The 21,776-nt window shown below is 42.0% G+C and overlaps 2 protein-coding genes across 32 annotated transcripts in view; both read right to left on the bottom strand.

The window, feature by feature from the left end:
• The window catches only part of LOC118965239 (microtubule-associated protein tau), a 106,653-nt gene extending 97,835 nt beyond the window's left edge, over positions 1-8,818 (bottom strand). For 25 of the 31 annotated variants that reach the window (XM_090239678.1, XM_090239699.1, XM_090239684.1 and 22 more), the window contains exon 1: positions 7,307-7,401. The gene's annotated coding sequence lies outside the window, so the exon portion shown is untranslated. Of the gene's footprint in view, positions 1-7,306; positions 7,424-8,677 lie in introns of those variants that run through there. The other 6 variants (XM_090239685.1, XM_090239708.1, XM_090239677.1 and 3 more) reach the window with 5 other exon arrangements.
• An 81-nt stretch (positions 8,819-8,899) lies between these two features.
• On the bottom strand, positions 8,900-14,435 carry LOC110528748 (long-chain specific acyl-CoA dehydrogenase, mitochondrial). The gene is made up of 11 exons (XM_036982458.2): positions 14,257-14,435; positions 13,355-13,531; positions 13,011-13,148; positions 12,493-12,657; positions 12,129-12,195; positions 11,771-11,935; positions 11,194-11,295; positions 10,835-10,948; positions 10,396-10,523; positions 10,030-10,116; positions 8,900-9,933 (listed from the first exon to the last, which is right to left on the bottom strand). The coding sequence occupies exons 1-11, from the start codon at positions 14,340-14,342 to the stop codon at positions 9,840-9,842; spliced, it is 1,323 nt and encodes a 440-aa protein (XP_036838353.2). The 5' UTR covers positions 14,343-14,435; the 3' UTR covers positions 8,900-9,839.
• Between the last annotated feature and the right edge of the window lie 7,341 nt (positions 14,436-21,776).

Genomic DNA, 21,776 nt, shown 5'->3' with positions numbered 1-21,776 from the left:
TTCCTCCCCTCTCTCCTCTCCTCTCCTCTTATCACTCTCTTCTCCTCTCTTATCACTCTCCTCTTCTCCTCTCCTCTCCTTTTCTCCTCTCCTCTCCTCTCCCATCATTCTCCTTTTCTCCTCTCCTCAACCTCTCCTCTCCTCTCCTCTTCTCTTCTCTTCTCTCCTCTCACTCCTCTCCTTCTCTCCTATCACTCCCCTCTTCTCCTCTCCTCCTCTCCTCTCCTCCTGTCCTATCACTCTCATCTTCTTCTCTCCTCTCCTCTCCTATCACTCTCCTCTTCACCTCTTCTCTTCTCCTCTCACTCTCCTCTCCTCCTCTCCTCTCCTCCTGTCCTATTACTCCTCTCCTCTCCTCTCCTCTCCTCTCCTCTCCTCTCCTCTCCTCTCCTCTCCTCTCCTCTCCTCTCCTCTCCTCTCCTCTCCTCTCCTCTTGTCCTATCACTCTCCTTTCCATGTGTTTTCTTGATGAGAGTCTGGAGGAACCAGTTCCTAAAATAGAAACACATATTGTGAAGAATGTGTTAATGAGCAGTTGTCTGCATGTTTGTGCTCTAACGGAGAGGTCTGGAATGAGGACACATTGAAGCCACAGAGGATGTCATCACAAAGTATGAAACACTTGAAGAGATAAATCCACAGTAGGACATACAGAACATCATCCTATAGACCCCAGTAGGACATACAGAACATCGTCCTATAGACCCCAGTAGGACATACAGAACATCGTCCTATACACCCCAGTAGGACATACAGTACATCGTCCTAGAGGGCCCAGTAGGACATACAGAACATCGTCCTAGAGGGCCCAGTAGGACATACAGAACATCGTCCTAGAGGGCCCACACAACCCCGTGACACAATTGTAAACAAGACTAGTGTTTCTGCTTTTGAGAGATATTTTCATAAACAGGTGGTACATGCATGTGGTTGTACAAGACCTATATGACATTGGTAACAGGTGATATGACATTGGTAATGGGTAGTATGACATTGGTAATGGGTAATATGACATTGGTAATGGGTAATATGACATTGGTAACAGGTAATATGACATTGGTAACAGGTAATATGACATTGGTAATGGGTAATATGACATTGGTAACAGGTAATATGACATTGGTAATGGGTAATATGACATTGGTAACAGGTAATATGACATTGGTAATGGGTAATATGACATTGGTAACAGGTAATATGACATTGGTAACAGGTCATATGACATTGGTAACAGGTAATATGACATTGGTAACAGGTAATATGACATTGGTAATGGGTAATATGACATTGGTAATGGGTAATATGACATTGGTAACATGTAATATGACATTGGTAACAGGTAATATGACATTGGTAATAGGTAATATGACATTGGTAACAGGTAATATGACATTGGTAACAGGTAATATGACATTGGTAATGGGTAATATGACATTGGTAATGGGTAATATGACATTGGTAACAGGTAATATGACATTGGTAACAGGTAATATGACATTGGTAACAGGTAATATGACATTGGTAATGGGTAATATGACATTGGTAACAGGTAATATGACATTGGTAATGGGTAATATGACATTGGTAATGGGTAATATGACATTGGTAACAGGTAATATGACATTGGTAATGGGTAATATGTCATTGGTAATGGGTAATATGACATTGGTAACATGTAATATGACATTGGTAATGGGTAATATGACATTGGTAACAGGTAATATGACATTGGTAACAGGTCATATGACATTGGTAACAGGTAATATGACATTGGTAACAGGTAATATGACATTGGTAATGGGTAATATGACATTGGTAATGGGTAATATGACATTGGTAACATGTAATATGACATTGGTAATGGGTAATATGACATTGGTAATGGGTAATATGAGATTGGTAACGGGTAATATGAGATTGGTAACATGTAATATGACATTGGTAATGGGTAATATGACATTGGTAATGGGTAATATGACATTGGTAACAGGTAATATGACATTGGTAACAGGTAATATGACATTGGTAACATGTAATATGACATTGGTAACAGGTAATATGACATTGGTAACAGGTAATATGACATTGGTAACATGTAATATGACATTGGTAACATGTAATATGACATTGGTAACAGGTAATATGACATTGGTAACAGGTATTATGACATTGGTAATGGGTAATATGACATTGGTAATGGGTAATATGACATTGGTAATGGGTAATATGACATTGGTAACATGTAATATGACATTGGTAATGGGTAATATGACATTGGTAATATGACATTGGTAATGGGTAATATGACATTGGTAATGGGTAATATGACATTGGTAACATGGAATATGACATTGGTAACAGGTAATATGACATTGATAGCAGGTAATATGACATTGGTAACAGGTAATATGACATTGGTAACAGGTAATATGACATTGGTAATAGGTAATATGACATTGGTAATGGGTAATATGACATTGGTAACAGGTAATATGACATTGGTAACAGGTAATATGACATTGGTAACAGGTAATATGACATTGGTAACAGGTAATATGACATTGGTAACAGGTATTATGACATTGGTAATGGGTAATATGACATTGGTAATGGGTAATATGACATTGGTAATGGGTAATATGACATTGGTAACAGGTAATATGACATTGGTAACAGGTAATATGACATTGGTAACATGTAATATGACATTGGTAACATGTAATATGACATTGGTAACAGGTAATATGACATTGGTAACAGGTATTATGACATTGGTAATGGGTAATATGACATTGGTAATGGGTAATATGACATTGGTAATGGGTAATATGACATTGGTAACATGTAATATGACATTGGTAATGGGTAATATGACATTGGTAATATGACATTGGTAATGGGTAATATGACATTGGTAATGGGTAATATGACATTGGTAACATGGAATATGACATTGGTAACAGGTAATATGACATTGATAGCAGGTAATATGACATTGGTAACAGGTAATATGACATTGGTAACAGGTAATATGACATTGGTAACAGGTAATAAGACATTGGTAATGGGTAATATGACATTGGTAACAGGTAATATGACATTGGTAACAGGTAATATGACATTGGTAACAGGTAATATGACATTGGTAACAGGTAATATGACATTGGTAACAGGTATTATGACATTGGTAATGGGTAATATGACATTGGTAATGGGTAATATGACATTGGTAATGGGTAATATGACATTGGTAACAGGTAATATGACATTGGTAACATGTAATATGACATTGGTAATGGGTAATATATGTATTGTGTATAGATGTTGAGGGTGTAATTTACAGTAGTGTGTAATTTACAGTTGATTGTGTAAATTACAGGTGATTGTGTAATTTATAGTTGAGTGTGTACTTTACAGTTGATTGTGTCATTTACAGTTGATTATGTAATTGACTGTCTTTATTTTGGTAAGTGCTCTACTCAGTGTGTCTAAGACTATGTTCCTCAAGTTTATCCTATTCTATCCTATCATAAAGAGCATTCTGCATGTAGATAGATTTGAAGGGTGTTGACATGGTTCGAAGTGCCCTAAATGGGAGTGTGTCACCTAGTGTGTGTTCTAGTGGGTGTCCTAGTGTATGTCCTAGTGTGTTCTAGTGTGTGTCCTAGTGTGTTCTAGTGTGTGTCCTAGTGTGTGTTCTAGTGGGTGTCCTAGTGGGTATCCTAGTGTTTGTCCTAGTGTGTGTTCTAGTGGGTGTCCTAGTGTGTGTCCTAGTGTGTGTCCTAGTGTGTGTTCTAGTGTGTGTCCTCTGTGATATGGGAAGGGGACAGCTCTGTGATGCACTGTGACGTGGGCTGTCAGGAGTGATTGGGCAGAGTGGCTTCTAGGGAGGGGAGAGTCTTGGTCACTCACAGCCAGGGTCTTAACTCTGTATGCGGTCTAACTGGCTTCCTATTCCCTATACCCCTCAAACTCAACTCTGGACCTCCAAGGCAGACCCACTGTGTTTTTTCATTGTTTCCCTCTAATCAGAGACTGATTAAGACCTGGGACACTAAGTGGATGCAGTAAATGATCAGGTAGAACAGACAACCAGCAGGCTCTGGACCTCGTAGGGTAAGAGTTGAATACCCCTGCGCTATACAGTGCACTACTTTTGACCAGGGTCTATAGGGCTCCAGTAGTGCACTATGAAGAGATCAGAACTATGGTGCCATTTGGGCTGCAGAGTCTGGGTCTGTCTTGCCTGCTGCACAGTTAGTTAGAGCTGAGCTTCAGAGAGGCTACAGGCAGGGGAGACAATAGTGCTGGCTGATATGAGACAAGAGTTCACAAGTTCATATCATACACTCAATAATGCACTGACAGATCAATGTGAGGGCTATTATAGGTCAAAACTCAAGATGAAACAGTCCCCATTTCAACACGTGTCCCTATATGTGAGTGTGTGTGCGTGTCTGTGTGCGTGTCTGTGTGTGTGTGTGTGTGTGTGTGTGTGTGTGTGTGTCCGTCCTAGCTGGAGGTCAGTAGACCGGCTGCTCTGTTAGACGTGTGAGAATTAGCTTAGGCTCCACAGACAGCTCAGACACCCTGAGACTTAATCACACATTAAACCACCCCACAGCCACCTCTCATTAGACGCCTGTAGAGAGGCCATGTTCACACACATACACACACATACATGACTGCACAGTGTCTTACTAGAGGTCATCACAGTTAGAGAAGTCCATTGATGATAGACTCAACAGTGTAATGTGGCTAAAGTATCTCCCTCTGTCAGTGTACAGTAGGTCTGGTTGGAGTTAGCCAACAACCCTGCCTGCATGTGGGCTCTCTCTCATCAAACACACCTGATACCTCTCACTCAAAAGCCACCAATAGAGATAGAGGGAGAGCGAGAGAGAGAGGCAGAAAGAGAGAGAGAGGCAGAAAGAGAGAGTCTGCAGAGAACTAGTTTCCCCTGCACTTTGGCACTGCAAGCCACTATTCCCAATCTGCATGACAAAAGCTAAACGCACATTAGCGTCAAGTCTGTTTGCAAACTCCTACAGTACAAATAGACCTATGAATGGTTTTTCAATCCAAACAAAACTTCTACCCTGTAAAATGAAGTCTCCCGAGTCAAGTGTGCATGTTTGACATAACCAGAGCTGATGTGTGTATCCATTTCCCACGTGGCACTCGAGACAGACTCAGTTTCCCAGGCTTGCAACAGCAAAGTGTGGAGAAGATTGAAACTGAACTGCCGTTGGGGCTCCTCAGGGCTCAGTTAGAGTACCGCTCAAGGTTGTGATTAAGGTCATTTCAATTACCGTTCCTGTGATTACAGTTACCCCAATTTAGGCTGATAGAATAATGTCCATACAGGAGAGATGGGGGAACTGGATACACACGCCCAGTGTGTACTCCCTAATGTACTTTGTCAAACCCCATTTGGCTTGGACTGAGCACCCGCTAATCTCTAGATTGAAGACATTGAGGAGGAGTGTTCCTAGCGTAGGGGGTCAAAGGTAGCCTGGTTAACAGACTGAAGGCTAGTTTAACCAGGCTAGGTCCAAGCTATTTCTGGGTCTTCCAACCCAAAACATATTGTGTATTACTGATCAATGTTTATTTTCTGATTCATCCCCCTTTTGTTTCATCATCTATACTGTACTGTAACATCTACAGTATTCACACAGTAACATTCACAGCCTTTTCATTTCATTTGGTTGCCATAACACATCCATGTTTTCCAGAGGTATTGACCAGTAGGCAGGCCTCTACCGTATACATAGTATCCCACTATACAATACAGAATGTTTTATGTGGACATTAAATCCCCACAGACCCTATATTATACACAGGAGTATTCTCACATCCAGACATGGGAACTCAAACGTCCCTGTACTCCATCATGCTGTAAAGACCAGGCGTTCAGATCAGAGAACGCATAGCAGCACTATAGCACTTCAATCAGACTCCAGTCAGGCCAGAGTAATGGAAACAGAGTCCGAATGAGGTCAGTATCTACTGTAAAGTGTCATGACATCAAACTGAGGTATAGAGGTTTTCATCTATTAGTTGTACTGGCCTGTTACAGGGGGATTCACAAAGAGCACAGAATCACAGTGTAATAATGTGGAATGGGCTCAATAGTGGAAATATAATCATGTCCAATGCTGCTATTTGATTCACATAACATTACATGAACTAAGGGCTCTAGGCACTGCCCAGTATTTAGAGGGAAAATATGGGTGCTTTTTAATAAATACATTTTGAATATGTCCTGTCAACTAGCTATACTGTATGTTGTATATGTCCTTATTACATCAATACTCTGAGAAGACTGGCTGCTGTCTAGGGTTGGCACCTGGCAATGCAGAAGTATTTGTTTGGGTGAGTTTTTTCAGATGCTTGATATTGTCTATTGCTGTGAAACGTTATAATTAAAAAATGACCCCGCCTCTTTCATTGTTAACAATTGCAATGCATATCGACGTGGTTTGTGGGGCATTGGTTTCCACTGCAGTGCTGAATGGTGTAAATAGGACGACACTGCAGGTCTCCTGTATCTAACGGTGTGGCTCCAAGACTCCATTCAAATCAGATCTAGAACACTGCTCCTGCCTATACGTCATGAAGAGTGAATAAACAACAAACAACGAATAACAAAGATATCACCAATAGGCCTATGTTGCCATACAAAACCGTAGGCCTAGTTCAAATCTGGGATTAGAGAGTAGGCTATAGCAGGCTGGTGCGGTTACTGCAGTTATCCGCCAGAGCAGCCCCCGCACCGTTTCAGCACCATGCATGGTGGACCTGAACAATGGGCATAGCCCGCAGCCCCGGAGCGCTCACAAGTTGACCAACAAAAATACTAACGGGCTTTTTATTACGCATTTTATGAGACAAATAAACACTTAAAGGTGTGATGTTTAAAACAAAATTAAGTTAAACGAGATGGTAGCAAAAAAAGCAGACAAATGGACATGCCGACTAAGCCTTTCTCTCCTAAGGGTGAGGCTGATGTGCAAACCTTGTTCCTTCTCAAAGGTAAAATACAGTAGTATTCTTACCAAGTTAACAAACAAGCTTCTCATTTTTAACTAGGCTAAAGCACAAACAATTTTACACATGCCTTTCCTAAATGCGCAACAACTCGGATTAGAAGCCACATTCATTGATTCCGAGAACATCAAACTTTTTTAAATCTAAACTAAATCAAGTGTGTTGAAAGTGCAATTAATTTAAATGTAATTAAAACATAATTAACCATGCTTTGCCTTTAAATTGAATGAATTCAATATCGTATTTTCCTTACCTGTTCGTGGCAAATGAACCGTATAAATAAATCCCTTGCGCACTGTGCCTTGAGCCCTAGTGACAATGCAAAGAGATGTCGGTCTCTCTGACCCCTCCCACCGCGTTCAAATGCCGTAATTACATCAGTAGTGGCGCATTCATTTGTATGCAACCAACGGTTGCAGGTTCTCGCTCCCACACACGCACGCATGCGCACCAACGCACACACACAGACACACACACAGGTGGGGATCTACATATAAGAGGATGGATGGGCTTCTGTGAGTAGCTGCATTGCATTGCTCTGCTTACAGGGAGGGCTGCGGCACTGGTTGAGTGAGTGAGTGAGAGAGATGTGGAGGGCAGAGAGGAGATGGGGGTGGGGAGGAGAGAGGATATCGGGAGAAAGAGCGAGGGAAAGAGAGGAACTGGATTTATCAAGGAAGCATATGCTCCCGTCTTCCCCCATGGGATCCCAGCCACACCATGTCTGGTGCCCGTGCCAAAACGGGCACTGTAGGATTTGGGGGAATGTGGGGGTTGGAGCAGATTGACTCTCCTTCTCCTTAAACAGAAAACATGTGTACCCATGCCAGCTGGCCACAGGCATATTCCCTGACAGCAGCATACTAGCACCACTGAAACACCAGCTTTATCATGTAAAAACAACACAAGACATCCAACTCAACCTAAATTAAGCTATATACGTTAGGTGCGCATCCCAAATGAAAGGGCTCTGGTGAAAAGTAGTGCACTACATATAGAGAATAGGGTGCAATTTGGGATGCTTACCCAGTACATGTATGGGTTTCAGCTTGGGACTGGGTCAATGGGAGCCAGAAACAACACCTGCCTTTGTGTTGAGCCAAAGCAGTTTGCAACTCAAGTGTTCAGAGAGGCAGCTGGATTTAATACTACACCTGGGTAAATAGGTTTAGCCAAGCACAACCGTTGTAGATTTAAGATAGAAATACATGATGTAGAACAGAGTGATATGTAGAATAAGGAAGCTCTTCAGCTCTATTCATTACATTTCTCAGCATTTGACTACTGAATGTGGCCCCTGCCCAATGGTGTTTCATGAATGTGGATTTATTTTTTGTTCTACATCCTAACACAGCACCTGGGGCAAGAGATTTTAATAGATGTGCCCATGGCACTCCACTAAACTTTAATACTGAAGGAAACAGGATGATTATCAAAACCATACAGATAGGAATTGATAAAAATGAAAGGAATGGAATCAAAGCTAATGAAAATACTCCTAGTAGACAGACACATCACTGTTGAGATGGAATAAAACCCAGGTTTAATTGGTTCACAAGACTTACTGCCATCTTGTGGTTAAAATAATACATAGCAGGAGATAGCATTGTGCAGAAGACTTAACCTTAGTTGTTGAGGCTGCCGTTCTCATCCTCCTGAGCTGTCACCAGGGCATCAATCTCAGGCTCACACATCTTCTCACGTACAACAGACACACACCAAAAACCGGGCTTATAATGCATTAGGACCGCATCACGATGCATTATTCCTGTATGTCTTCGTCCACTGCAATAGAACACCCCACATGTCCATGAAACTGACAGAACACAATAGATCCAAATTCAAATTGGAAGAGGGATCACCAAAATTGTATAACTTTAATAAACAAGTAATATTATTACATTACAAAATGTCAAAAAAGGTGGCGTTTAAAATGTTCAACAATACTGCAATGTTCTAATTCCCAGCTTGTTGAGGTGTTAAGTCAGCCCCCCGCACCTCTCTGATTCAGAGGGGTTAAATGCAGAAGACACATTTCAGTTGAATGCATTCAGTTGTACAACTGACTAGGTCTCCCTCTTCCCCCTTTAATGCTCACCATTAATAGTTATCAGGAGAAGAATGCAAGGGCACTTCTGGTTTGGAGCTAGGAACAAATGATGGATAAAATGCTGTTCATTCAAACTAAAACATTCTAACGTACAGGACTATACCATTTAGTTTTCCACCCCCATAAACACAGCAGGAAAGACAGTCGGACACAAACACACAGGTGGTATTACAAAAATATACAACTTAACTCTGTGCATTTATTTGATCATGGTTTCAAACCTTTTTAGATTTCAAGTGTGAAAGGATGGACGGATTTAATAACATATTGTTGACTTTGTAGAAGCCAAGAGGAAAGGGATAAACAACCCTACATCTAGATTGTTAAAAACACATTCCCAGCAATATTAGAAAATAAATTACAAAACCTGAATATCTATTATTTCACTCCATGCTTATTAAAAGAGGAGTGAATCCTAAGTTCCACTTAAGTAAAATGTTTCTCTCAGTCATGCATTGATATCTATGGGAGAATAAGTAAAAATTTGACTTAAGTGGAAGTTCAGATTTGTCCCAGAAATACCACTAGCCTACCTTCAGTGAACATGACAATCACTTAAAAAGGCACAGACAACCAGCTCAGTAGCTAACCCAGTCAAAACTGCTGTTGGTGTTAAGAGACTTATGTTAACCACTTCCCAGTTCTCCTCAATGGTGATGTCACTGGGACGTCTCCCTCACTTCTGGCTGACGATACTGCGGGCGATCAGCTCCTTCATGATCTCATTGGTTCCTCCATAGATGGGCTGGACACGGGAATCCACAAACGCCCTGATGGGGAGAGAGAGGGTTTTCATGTGCACTGACAGCATAGAACTAAAGAGAATAACATGTTATATTTCCATGAGACACATCACCGTCACTCACTTGGCGATGGGGTAGTCCCACATGTAGCCCCAGCCTCCGTGGAGCTGCAGACACCGGGTGGCCACAGAGTTCTGGAGGTCAGACGCCCTGATAAACAACAACAAAAAGTCAAGTCAGACCATATAGGGGGTGTCCCAATTCTCTACCCTTCTCCCTGAAGGGTGCACTTCAACACTTCATGGGTTTAAAAGCATTGTCTGGAAAGACATCACCAGCATTACTCTTATACCAATCCACTCCCTTTAAATCCAATCCATGGGTGGATGTGCAAGTGCACTTTACAGATCAAACATCCTGACAGCTCTGGACTGGAGTAGCAGACATCTATCTGGTTAAGGAAGGTTTAGTATTTGGTTGTGTTCTCACCAGTACTTGGCCATAGAGGCTGTTTGAGAGTCCAGGCGTTTCTCTGTGTGAAGCTGGAGACAGGTGTCTAAAAAGGAGCGGCCCACACAGATCTCAGTCTTCAGCTCTGCCAGCTTGTGCTGCACAGTCTGCACCATGAGACAGGGGGATGGAGTTAGTGGATCACTTAAATATACTACAATACAACTATTCACCCATCTGATCAAACAGAAATGTGTTCTATGGAGATAGTTTGAGGTTAAGTGCCTCGCTCAAGGGCAAAACAGTAGGAGAGCTGGGGTCTGACACCAACAGCCCTCTAGTTGCTAGTTCAGTCCCCACTTTGACTCAGCTTCTCTAACATAGGTTACCTACCACCCCAATAGCACTAGTGTTCACTACAGCGAAAACATACCTGTTACTACAGCAGAAATACGAGTCAAAGATAATGCTATCCAACCTGAAGGTGAGCGATGGTCTTGCCGAAAGCCTTCCTCTGAGTCACATAGTTCCTGGTCTCCTCAAACATGAACTCACTGCTGGCGATGGCCATGTCTGCAATCAGCAGGCGTTCCTGGAAGAACAAGAGGTGAAGAGCATTAATAATGACGTGGTCTGTAGCTACTAGATATAGTCATACCTTTGTGACAATCGAGTACATAGGAATAGGTTAGGGGCCAATTCCCTTCAACTCAGTCATTGCTCTTTAAATAAATACAATCGGTATTGCAATTTCAGTTTACTTCCTGAATTGAAATGTACCTGACCCCAACCCTGGTATATCATCATGCAAGTGTAATTCCTCTCTGAAAGGTGTACCTGTGGCAGCTCGTTCATCAGGTAGTAGAAGCCCTTGTTGGCCTGTCCCAGCAGGGCAGAAGCAGGGAGACGCACGTCCTCAAAGAACAGCTCAGCCGTGTCCTGGGGACAGAGAGACAACGGTTAATATATATCGAAGGTAATGGCTGTTCTATAAAATGGGCTGACATGACAGTTGACTAGTTCTCGTCATCTGAACCCACTTCTCGTCATCTGAACCCACTTCTCGTCATCTGAACCCACTTCTCGTCATCTGAACCCACTTCTCAAGGGACGTCAATATCAAACCGACTGTTTGAAGCGATGAGTTTTTTTTCATTTGACCAGACCTGGATTCAATAGTGTTTGTTTTCTTTCAAATACTTTAGCTGCCTTCGACTGAGCTTTAACTACACAATGAAACCAAAGGAATAGTCAAAAACAAAAGCAAGCCATCTCTCTGGTTCTACATACAGGCTCAATCAAACTGAAAGGATGTGAAAAGGAAATCAAAAGTATTTGAACCCAGCCAGGTGGTCAAAATGGCCCCTTAACGAGAGGGGGTTAAAAAATGTGCACTTGAGATTTCTGACTGTACCTGTGCCATCAGGCCAATCTTCTCCAGCTTCTTGCCCGCCTGGAAGCCCGGCATTCCTTTCTCCACCAGGAAGAGGCTGATCCCATGGGCCGCTGTTTTCGCCTCGCGGTTCGTTACGGTCACCACAATCACCATGTCGGCCATACAGCCGTTGGTGATGAACACCTGTGGGTGAAAGGACAACGGTCAATGACATGGGTCATGTTCAGTTGGGAGAAAACATTTTGAAACGGGGGTACTACCCAAATTTGTCAAACAAGAAAACAGATTTTTGTTCTCCTTTGCAAAACGTTTTGCTACGGTGTGCCCTACTGAACACAACCCTAGTCTGGTTAAACCACATCCACCCTGAACGCACCTTGTTGCCGTTGAGGATCCAGTCATCGCCGTCCTTCTTAGCGTACGTCCTGACACCTTGGAGGTCACTGGGTTGAACGGAGAGAAGAGAGGGTCTTTAGGATGAACTGCTATTGGCTAGACAGAGGTAGAAGTTAGAGAACACGTAATGAAAACAAGCAGAATGACTCCAAATTGACCTTATCATCGTCAAATTCTCATGCTGAAAGTATAGCCTATTAAACTAACAAATTTCACACCATCGTGCTGACCCAAACCGTACTGTGTCTGCTTGGATATCTTCTTTTCACATCATCCTTTCCAGTAGGGCAACCAGACCAGAGCAGTACAGCTCAGCTTGGCCCAGTAGTGTTAAACGTTCTCACCTGCCAGCTCCCGGCTCTGTCATGGCGATAGCCCCGATGCAGGTACCAGCAGCCATCTGGGGTATGAAGCGATCAATCTGTTCCTTGGAGCCATAGTTACTGATGTAGGGCATGCAGATCTCAGAGTGGAGGGCAAAGCCTGGGCCAGAGCAGTTAGAGTACATCCTAGAGGACAAAGAGAGACAGGGTGAGGAGAGGGGTGTAACGTCCTGATACCCCCTTCTGACTTTCCCTCAGTACAACACAAAGCCTGTTGACAGAATAGCATTTTGATGTTACCAATAGGCATCTAATTTAAGTCAGTTGTTTGACATATAATCACAACTGTTACATTCTGCTATACGCCCATGGTCATAGCAATAGGGCTTGGGAAAATACTAGCCAATCAACCCACACCTGGGCCTGTATTCATATAGCGTCTCCGAGTAGGAGTGCTGAGCTAGGATCAGTTTAGATCATAATTAATGTGATTATATGGACAGTGGGGAGCTGATCCCTGGTCAGGACAAGATACTCACTGCTCCTCCCACATCACAGCTGCAGACAGCAGATCACCTCCGATCCCCCCGTGCTCCTCTGGAGTGAGGATGCCCAACAGACCCTGCTCCCCAGCCTTCTGCCACAGCTCCCTGCTCACCATACCTGCCTTCTCCCACCTGGAGGGGGGAGGGAAGACAGAGACCATACCTTAAGTCAGCAGAGTCATCACAACATAATCACATCATGAAAACCATTCAGTTCACTGAAGCAACTGGTTCCTCCCGCTTTCAGTCAGTTTCCTATAATTTGATACTTAATGAACAGGACCCTGGTGGGGAACACTAGGCCTAAGCAGAGATGGTTACAGACAGGCAATACATACTCCTTGTGGTAGGGCACCACCTCCTCTGTCCAGAAACGTCGGACACTCTCCCTGAACATGTCATGATCCTCGTTGAAGATTCTGCGGGTGCCGATGTCCATCAGAGTCTTGGCGCTGGACGTCTCCGGCCTATTGGACGTGGAAGCTTTCCCTTCCTGGGGCTGGCTGTGTTGCATTCTGGGAAATGGAGGCACATGCACTTATAAATAAACTACATGTTGGTCTAATGGGCATAACAAGGCAGTTGTAAGGCCTAAAGTGTCCTACAAAGTCCACTTTTAATCTTTAGGTGTGGTATACTGAACCACTTGTGTGTTTGCTAAGAAAGTTATAAACTGACTTCTGAGATCAGTGTAGTCAGTAGTGGAATTTGACTAGCCCCCCATGGCGGGCTGAGTAACCTAGAAGGACATTACTAATGCCATTAGGTTAAAGCAACCAAACCAAGGAGCAAACAAAAACAACCAATCAATCAATCAGGAGAGTCAGGTTCACGAATAGGAAGTATGCAGTGATGTATCTTCATATTAAAAACCACATTATCTGGTGTTAAAACCTTTAGCTAGCAGTGTTGGATAGCTGAGTTACAAACTCAAACCCACTAGTTACCTCATATGTGAAGGAACACGTTAGGTAGGCTTTAAAGGCCATTTCTGGGAAAGTGTGCCAAAGGTGACTGTGTCCCAGTTTAGCATTAGCGGGTCAACAGACACTGTTGAACACTATAAGAAGCTATATTTTGTTGCTGACTACATATGACAAGGCTGTCTTAACTAAAATATTTATGTTTAAAATAAATAACTTATTTCCTGCTCAATGACAGTAAATTAACGTGAATGATAAGCATATCTACAGACATCGTTTCTCCAGTAAAAATTAGCATGCAAATCTACGACACGCACCTGGCATTTGCAGAAGAAAGTACCTGTCCACCTCGACATACATTTTTCACACCAGAATAACACGCTTTGACAGCTTTTGACAACATTTTCCTCCGTAACGTTACCGCTTTTACGCAACTGACACAATACAATTGAATGCGTATCTTCTCTAGTATTTCAAGCGTAGGCTACGGTCTCATTTGTTGAAGTTACTGCCATCTACTGGGCGGAGGTAAGGCCTGCAGAATGAACGTATTACATCAGATCTGACACATTCCAAACATAATGGATGATATACAGTGCATTCGGAAAGTATTCAGACCCCTTCACGTGTTCCACATTTTGTTACGTTACAGCCTTAATGATGGAATTAGAATTTTCCCTCATCAATCTACACACAATACCCCATAATGACAAAGCAAAAACAGGGTTTTAGAAATGATCATGTATTAAACATTTTAAACGAAATGCCTTATATTTATAAGTATTCAGACCCTTTGCTATGAGACTCAACATTGAGCTCAGGTGCATCCTGTTTCCATTGATCATCCTTGAGATGTTTCTACAACTTGATTGGAGTCCACCTGTGGTAAATTCAATTGATTGGACATGATTTGGGAAAGGCACACACCTGTCTATATAAGGTCCCACAGTTGACAGTGCACGTCAGCACAAAAACCAAGCCATGAGGTCAAAGGAATTGTTCTTAGAGCGCTGACACAGGATTGTGTCGAGGCACAAATCTGCGGAAGGGTACAAAAAAATGTCTGCAGCATTCACGGTCCCCAAGAACACCGTGGCCTCCATCATTCTTAAATGGAAGAAGTTTGGAACCACCAAGACTCTTCCTAGAGCTGGCCGCACGGGCCAAACTGAGCAATCGGGGGAGAAGTGCCTTGGTCAGGGAGGTGACCAAAAACCCAATAGTCACTCTGACAGAGCTCCAGAGTTCCTTTGTGGTGATGGGAGAACCTTCCAGAAGGACAACCATCTCTTGAACATTCTACCAATCAGGCCTTTAAAGAAACACATTCACTTTTGTTGTGTCGGTTGGGTAAAAGTGTTACACGGGAAAATGTTCTCAAAAGCTGTCAAAACGTGTTTAACTAGTGTGAAAAATATATGTCGGGGTTGACAGAGACTCTCTACTGCAAGTGCCAGATCCGTTCGTTTTGAGCAGTACTCAATGAGCAGTACATAAGTTGTTTATTGTTTCTATGGAGAATAGTGTTGAATTCATCAAAATTATGCATAAACATATTTTAGTTTTACAATGTTGTCATGTAACTTAATCAGCAAGGAAAATATAGCTAGTTAGTTATATTGTTCAACATTGTCTGTTGACCCGCTAATGCGAAACTGGGACACAGTCACCTTGGGATACAACCAGAAATACCTAGTTACGCTTAGTTAGTTAGCTAGCTTGCTAGGGGGTTTGAGTCCATAATAACTCAGCTATACAACACTGCATACATACTCCCTATTCATGAAACTGACTATCCTGATTGATTGAATGGTTGTTTTATTTCATTCTTGGCCTGTTTTAACCTAACTGACGTTATCTAGGTTACTGTGTCCTTGGCAATAGCGGGTGACTGCGGGTGCACCCGATTAGACTATAACCACCCCATTAAAAGGTGGAAACATCTTACCCATCACACCATTCATATGGTGAATGTGGATTTTTCCACCTTTTAATGGGGTGATTAGTGGCTAATCGGGTGCTTCCATATCTGAAGCTCTTTCACTTATCTGTTGGCTTCATGTTGCCTGGTAATCAATACTGTTATGGTTATGTCGGCGACCTAATGCACATTTTCCCCGATCAGTTCCGAAGTTTAACCGAAATAGTCATACTGGATTGATAAGGTAGGGTTAGCCAAACTTGTGTTTAACAAACCTAATTTACAGTTTATAACAATAGCTGATACCTATCTGAATTTTAACATAGTCGCAGTGTAATGATTTCATAGATTCTCAAAATAATTTCGTTTGATCAGCATAGTTGCACATTTATTTACCACAATCCTGTAAATCATAGGCTGTCATTGTTAATAAGAATTCATTCTTAAAATTAACTGACTTGCCTAATTAAATAAAGGTTAAATAAAAAATATTAAAAGATATCGGCAAAAAATGAAATACCTTTGTACCGTTCACGCAAACTGCAGGTCCCAGTTATACAGTTTAAAAAAAGGGTGTGTATTTGTATGCAGATCTCAGTTATTAGAGCTTGCCACATTGTTAGCTTGTTCCTGATACCAGCCATGAATGTTACAGTCTGGGATTTGTGAACCAATAAAGGTACAATTTGGTATTCGGGAACCCATACAATCTGGGATCTTGGAATCTGTTCAGTGGTAATTATCATTCTTTATATTTAATTTATACATTTTCTTGCATTTTTGCTTTGGTACTTTATTTTGCATCCTCTCTATTAGATTACTCAGATCAGCTCAACATTTATATTACCCACTACATCGTTTTTTATTTTCAGGAAACATGACCAAGACAAAAACAAGTCAGTGCCCCCACTGTCCTGCCCTCAACACACTGGCATGGAAAACATGCCAGACATGTTTTGGGATCTAAAAGACATGGATACCCTTCAGGCTGGGCAATACGGTCAAACACCGTAGTTCGGGCAGAACGCTAAAGCGAGCCTGGCTTGTGGTAAGTGTTTCACACTTTTAAACTGAGCCGAGCTGGCCTGGTTATACGTGTTTCCACTAGGGGACCTCATGGGCCATGGGAGACCTCATGGACTAGGGGGGGGGGGGGGGGGGACCTCATGGACTAGGGGAGGGACCTCATGGACTAGGGGGAGAACCTCCTGGACTAGGGGACCTCATGGACCATGGGAGACCTCATGGACTAGGGGGTTGACCTCCTGGACTAGGGGGGGGGACCTCATGGACTAGGGGAGGGACCTCGTGGACTAGGGGGGGACCTCATGGACTAGGGGAGGGACCTCATGGACTAGGGGAGGGACCTCGTGGACTAGGGGAGGGACCTCATGGACTAGGGGAGGGACCTCGTGGACTAGGGGGGGACCTCATGGACTAGGGGGGAACATCATGGACTAGGGGGAACCTCATGGACTAGGGGGGAACCTCATGGACTAGGGGGAACCTCATGGACTAGGGGGGACCTCATGGACTAGGGGGAACCTCATGGACTAGGGGCGAACCTCATGGACTAGGGGGAACCTCATGGACTAGGGGGGACCTCATGGACTAGGGGGAACCTCATGGACTAGGGGGAACCTCATGGACTAGGGGGAACCTCATGGACTAGGGGGGGACCTCATGGACTAGGGGGGACCTCATGGACTAGGGGGAACCTCATGGACTAGGGGGGACCTCATGGTTACATAGGGTCCCTGATCTCTGACTTGACTCAATTCGAGACCACATTTGTAACGAGTACAAACATGTCAGAGACGAGACACTCAAAATGCAGAATGAAAAGTGTCCCGAGACGTGTTTCTATACTGCAGCACTGGTATGCCTGCTGCACGCACAAAACTACATTCAAGAACATAATTCAGACTTTTTTTGACGTCTCTGCAGTTTTTAACATGGGTTGATATATGTTCTTATTGAAATATTTCTCATGTGAAGTTAGTAGAATATGCTGTGATTAAACGGAGGATACAGTGTCTAATACAGATACAGTAGGACACCAGGAATATGAAATGGTGTTGGTTTTTTCAGTAACTTCTTTGTCTTTATAATATCCCAAACGGACTTGGCTGTTTCACCAATTGAAGTTTTCTGTCTTTACATTTGCATTCTAGTCATTTAGCAGACACTTAACCTGTAATGTCTCCTGTAAGTCGCTCTGGTCAAGTAACATGCTCAAGGGCACATCGACAGATTTTTCACCAGTTTGGGGATTCAAATTAGTTACTGGCCCAATGTTCTTAACTGTGAGGCTACCTGCCTCCTTGTAATGAGCACATGTTATTGTCAAAGACCATTTACCACGCTATGATACCAACAATACCAAGTATATAATACCGGTGTGGCCACAGGAAAGGAAGAGCCAGTTCCCTCTGCTGCAGAGAATAAATTAGAGGTACCAACCTCAGAAATTACAGCCCAAATAAATGCTTCACAGAGTTCAAGTAACAGACACATCTCAACATCAACTGTTCAGAGGAGACTGTGTGAATCAGGCCTTCATGGTTGAATTACTGCAAAGAAACCACTACTAAAGGACACCAATAATAAGAAGAGACTTTCTTGGGCCAAGAAACATGGGCAATGGACATTAGACCGGTGGAAATGTGTTCTTTTGTCTGATGAGTCCAAATCTGATATTGTTGGTTCCAACCGCTGTGTGTTTGTGAGACACAGAGTAGGTGAACAGATGACCTCTGCATGTGTGGTTCCCATCATGAAGCATGGAGGAGGTGGTGTGATTGTGTGGGGGTGATTTGCTGGTGACACTGTCTGTGATTTATTTAGAATTCAAGGCACACTTTACCAGCATGGCTACCACAGCATTCTGCAGCGATACACCATTCCATCTGGTTTACGCTTAGTGGGACTATCATTTGTTTTTCAACAGGACAATGACCCAACACACCTCCCGGTTGTGTAAGGGCTATTTTACCAAGAAGGAGAGTGATGGAGTGCTGCATGAGATGACCTGTCCTCCACAATCACCCAACCTCAACCCAATTGAGATGGTTTGGGATGAGTTGGACCGCAGAGTGAAGGAAAAGCAGCCAACAAGTGCTCAGCATATGTGGGAACTCCTTCAAGACTATTGGAAAAGTATTCCAGGGAAATCTGTTTGAGAGAATGCCAAGAGTGTGCAAAGCTGTCATCAAGGCAAAGGGTGGCTACTTTGAAGAATCTCAAATATATTTTAATTTAACACTTTGTTTGGTTACTACATGATTCCATATGTGTTATTTCATAGTTTTGATGTCTTCACATTTATTCTACAATGTAGAAAGTAGTACAAATAAAGAGAAACCCTGGAATGTGTAGGTGTGTCCAAACTTTTGACTGGTACTATATATATATATATATATATATATATATATATATATATATATATATATATATATATATATATACATACAGTGGGGCAAAAAAGTATTTAGTCAGCCACTTAAAAAGATGTTGAGGTTGTGGACAGGTGTCTTTTATACTGATAACAAGTTCAAATAGGTGCCATTAATACAGGTAACGAGTGGAGGACAGAGGAGCCTCATAAAGAAGAAGTTACAGGTCTGTGAGAGCCAGAAATCTTGCTTGTTTGTAGGTGACCAAATACTTATTTTCCACCACCTACAATGTGATTTTCGTGATTTTTTTTCTCATTTTGTCTGTCATAGTTGAAGTGTACCTATGATGAAAATTACAGGCCTCTCTCATCTTTTTATGTGGGAGAACTTGCACAATTGGTGGCTGACTAAATACTTTTTTGCCCCACTGTATATATATATATATATATATATATATATATATATATATATATATATATATATATACACACAAAATCTATATTTACGTAATGTGAAAACTCACCTCACCTGAAAGAAGACACAGCTGAATCTCTACAGTAACATGTTGCAACAGTAAGTTAGTGGGATCAAAGAGGAAGACAGAATAAGACATTACAAAATAACTTTTCTTCCATCAACTGTTTGACACATTTTCAGAAACTTGATCCGTTGTCAGAATATCTATCAATGATGCATTGGGTCCAATGAAGATAAGTTAGTTGATTTATTATGGATTTATGAGATAATATGACCAGAAGTCTTATGTGGTGGATGGAATGAATGAATACCTTTGCAATCAATCACTGTCAAACAAACCTGGATGAAACCAATGCCACATCCATGTCGGTCAATACTAAGTGGGTTCCTTGGGACATCGAACTCTGACGAACTCTAGGGTCATCTCAAGGATCCCACTTAGCATATGAGCCGTGACATTTATCCACGTATGGGTATTGAAGTGTCATCAAGTAATATATCAACAGTGGCTATATCATAAAGCACTTTTGTACTGCAGAAAATGTATGTTAGCCCACTCTGAAATCCTCTGTAAAACATTATGTTTTCTCTTGGTACATACTTGCTGTTGAATGAAATGACCAATTCAAACAGCTAGTTCACAATCTCTGGATTACCCGGAGTATGAAGTATGAGCCCCCTTAGTCATAGACTGTTCACTCTGCTACCACACGGTAAGCGGTACCGGAGCGCCAAGTCTAGGTCCAAAAGGCTCCTTAACTGTTTCTACCCCCAAACCATAAGACTCCTAAACAGTTAGTCAAATTACTACACAGACTATTTGCATTGAACCCTCCCCTTTTTATGCTGCTGCTACTTGCTGTTTATTCTCTATGCATAGTCACTTTACCCCTACCTACATGTACATATTACCTCAATAACCGGTACCCCCTGAATATAGCCTCATTAGTTAGTTTATTTAACTTTTATTTAGTAAATATTTTCTTAACTATTTTTCTTGAAACTGCATTGTTGGTTAAGGACTTGTAAGGAGGCATTTTATGGTAAGATCTACAACTGTTGTATTCAGCGCATGTGACGAATTCCATTTGATTTCTGTGAAAATCGACTCTAAAATCCAATTTAACACAAAACATACTGCCTTTTGAATAAAACAACAAGTTAAAATGATTTATTAAATCTCACTGGATTATTGTTGAAGCCTAAATAAGTGCATTTGGAAGTATTCAGACCCCTTCCCCTTTTCCACATTTTGTTACATTATTCTAAAATGTATTAAATAGTTTTCTTCCCCTCCTCAATCTACACATAAGTTTGCTCCAGACGTGATGCTTGTCATTCAGGCCAAAGAGTTCAATCTTGGTTTCATAAGACCAGGGAATCTTGTTTCTCATGGTCTGAGAGTCTTTAGGTGCCTTTTGGCAAAGTCCAAGTGGGCTGTCAATGTGCCTTTAACTGAGGAGTGGCTTCCGTCTGGCCACTCTACCTTAAGAGTAGGCTACAGCCTCATCTGTTGAATGTGCTGCCATCTACTGGGCGGAGGTAAGGCCTGCTGAATGAGCCTACGACATATTTTCTCTGCCTACACATTACATGATGATATATCCTAGGGTAGTATGGGATTTGGGCTTCAATAATCCAATAAGATTAACAAAATTTGTTAATTTGTTATTTTATTCAAAACCCAATATGTTTTGGGTTACATTAAAAAGTCTAAATTTCAGGGTATTTTTAAAAAGATTTAACCTTTAACTAGGCAAGTCAGTTAAGAATAAATTCTTATCCCCCATCAGTGTGGGATCTGCTATTCTCTAATCCAGTGAGATTGTGAACTAACCTTTTGAATGGGCCATTTCATTCAACAGCAAGTATGTACCAAAAGAGAATATGTTTTACAGAGGGCTAACATATATTCTGCAGTGCAAAAAGGCTTTATGATATAACCACTCGACATGTTGTTTGGTGATACTTTAATACCCATGGATGGATACATGGCACGGATGTATGGGACTAGTCAAACATGGTAGATGCTAAGTGAGAT

Source organism: Oncorhynchus mykiss, chromosome 7, assembly GCF_057628025.1.
Source record: "Oncorhynchus mykiss isolate SJ-2025 chromosome 7, ASM5762802v1, whole genome shotgun sequence".
Classification (NCBI taxonomy): Eukaryota; Metazoa; Chordata; class Actinopteri; order Salmoniformes; family Salmonidae; genus Oncorhynchus; species Oncorhynchus mykiss.
This window is presented reverse-complemented; position numbering and strand designations above follow the sequence as displayed.

Excerpts from the sequence above, each read along its gene's own strand:
- LOC110528748 (XM_036982458.2), bottom strand. The coding sequence starts at position 14,342 with ATGTTGTCAAAAGCTGTCAAAGCGTGTTATTCTGGTGTGAAAAATGTA. Across the intron at positions 10,949-11,193 it reads TGATGAACGAGCTGCCACAG|GAACGCCTGCTGATTGCAGA; the intron begins GTACACCTTTCA and ends TTGTTCTTCCAG. Across the intron at positions 9,934-10,029 it reads TGGGACTACCCCATCGCCAA|GGCGTTTGTGGATTCCCGTG; the intron begins GTGAGTGACGGT and ends TCTCCCCATCAG.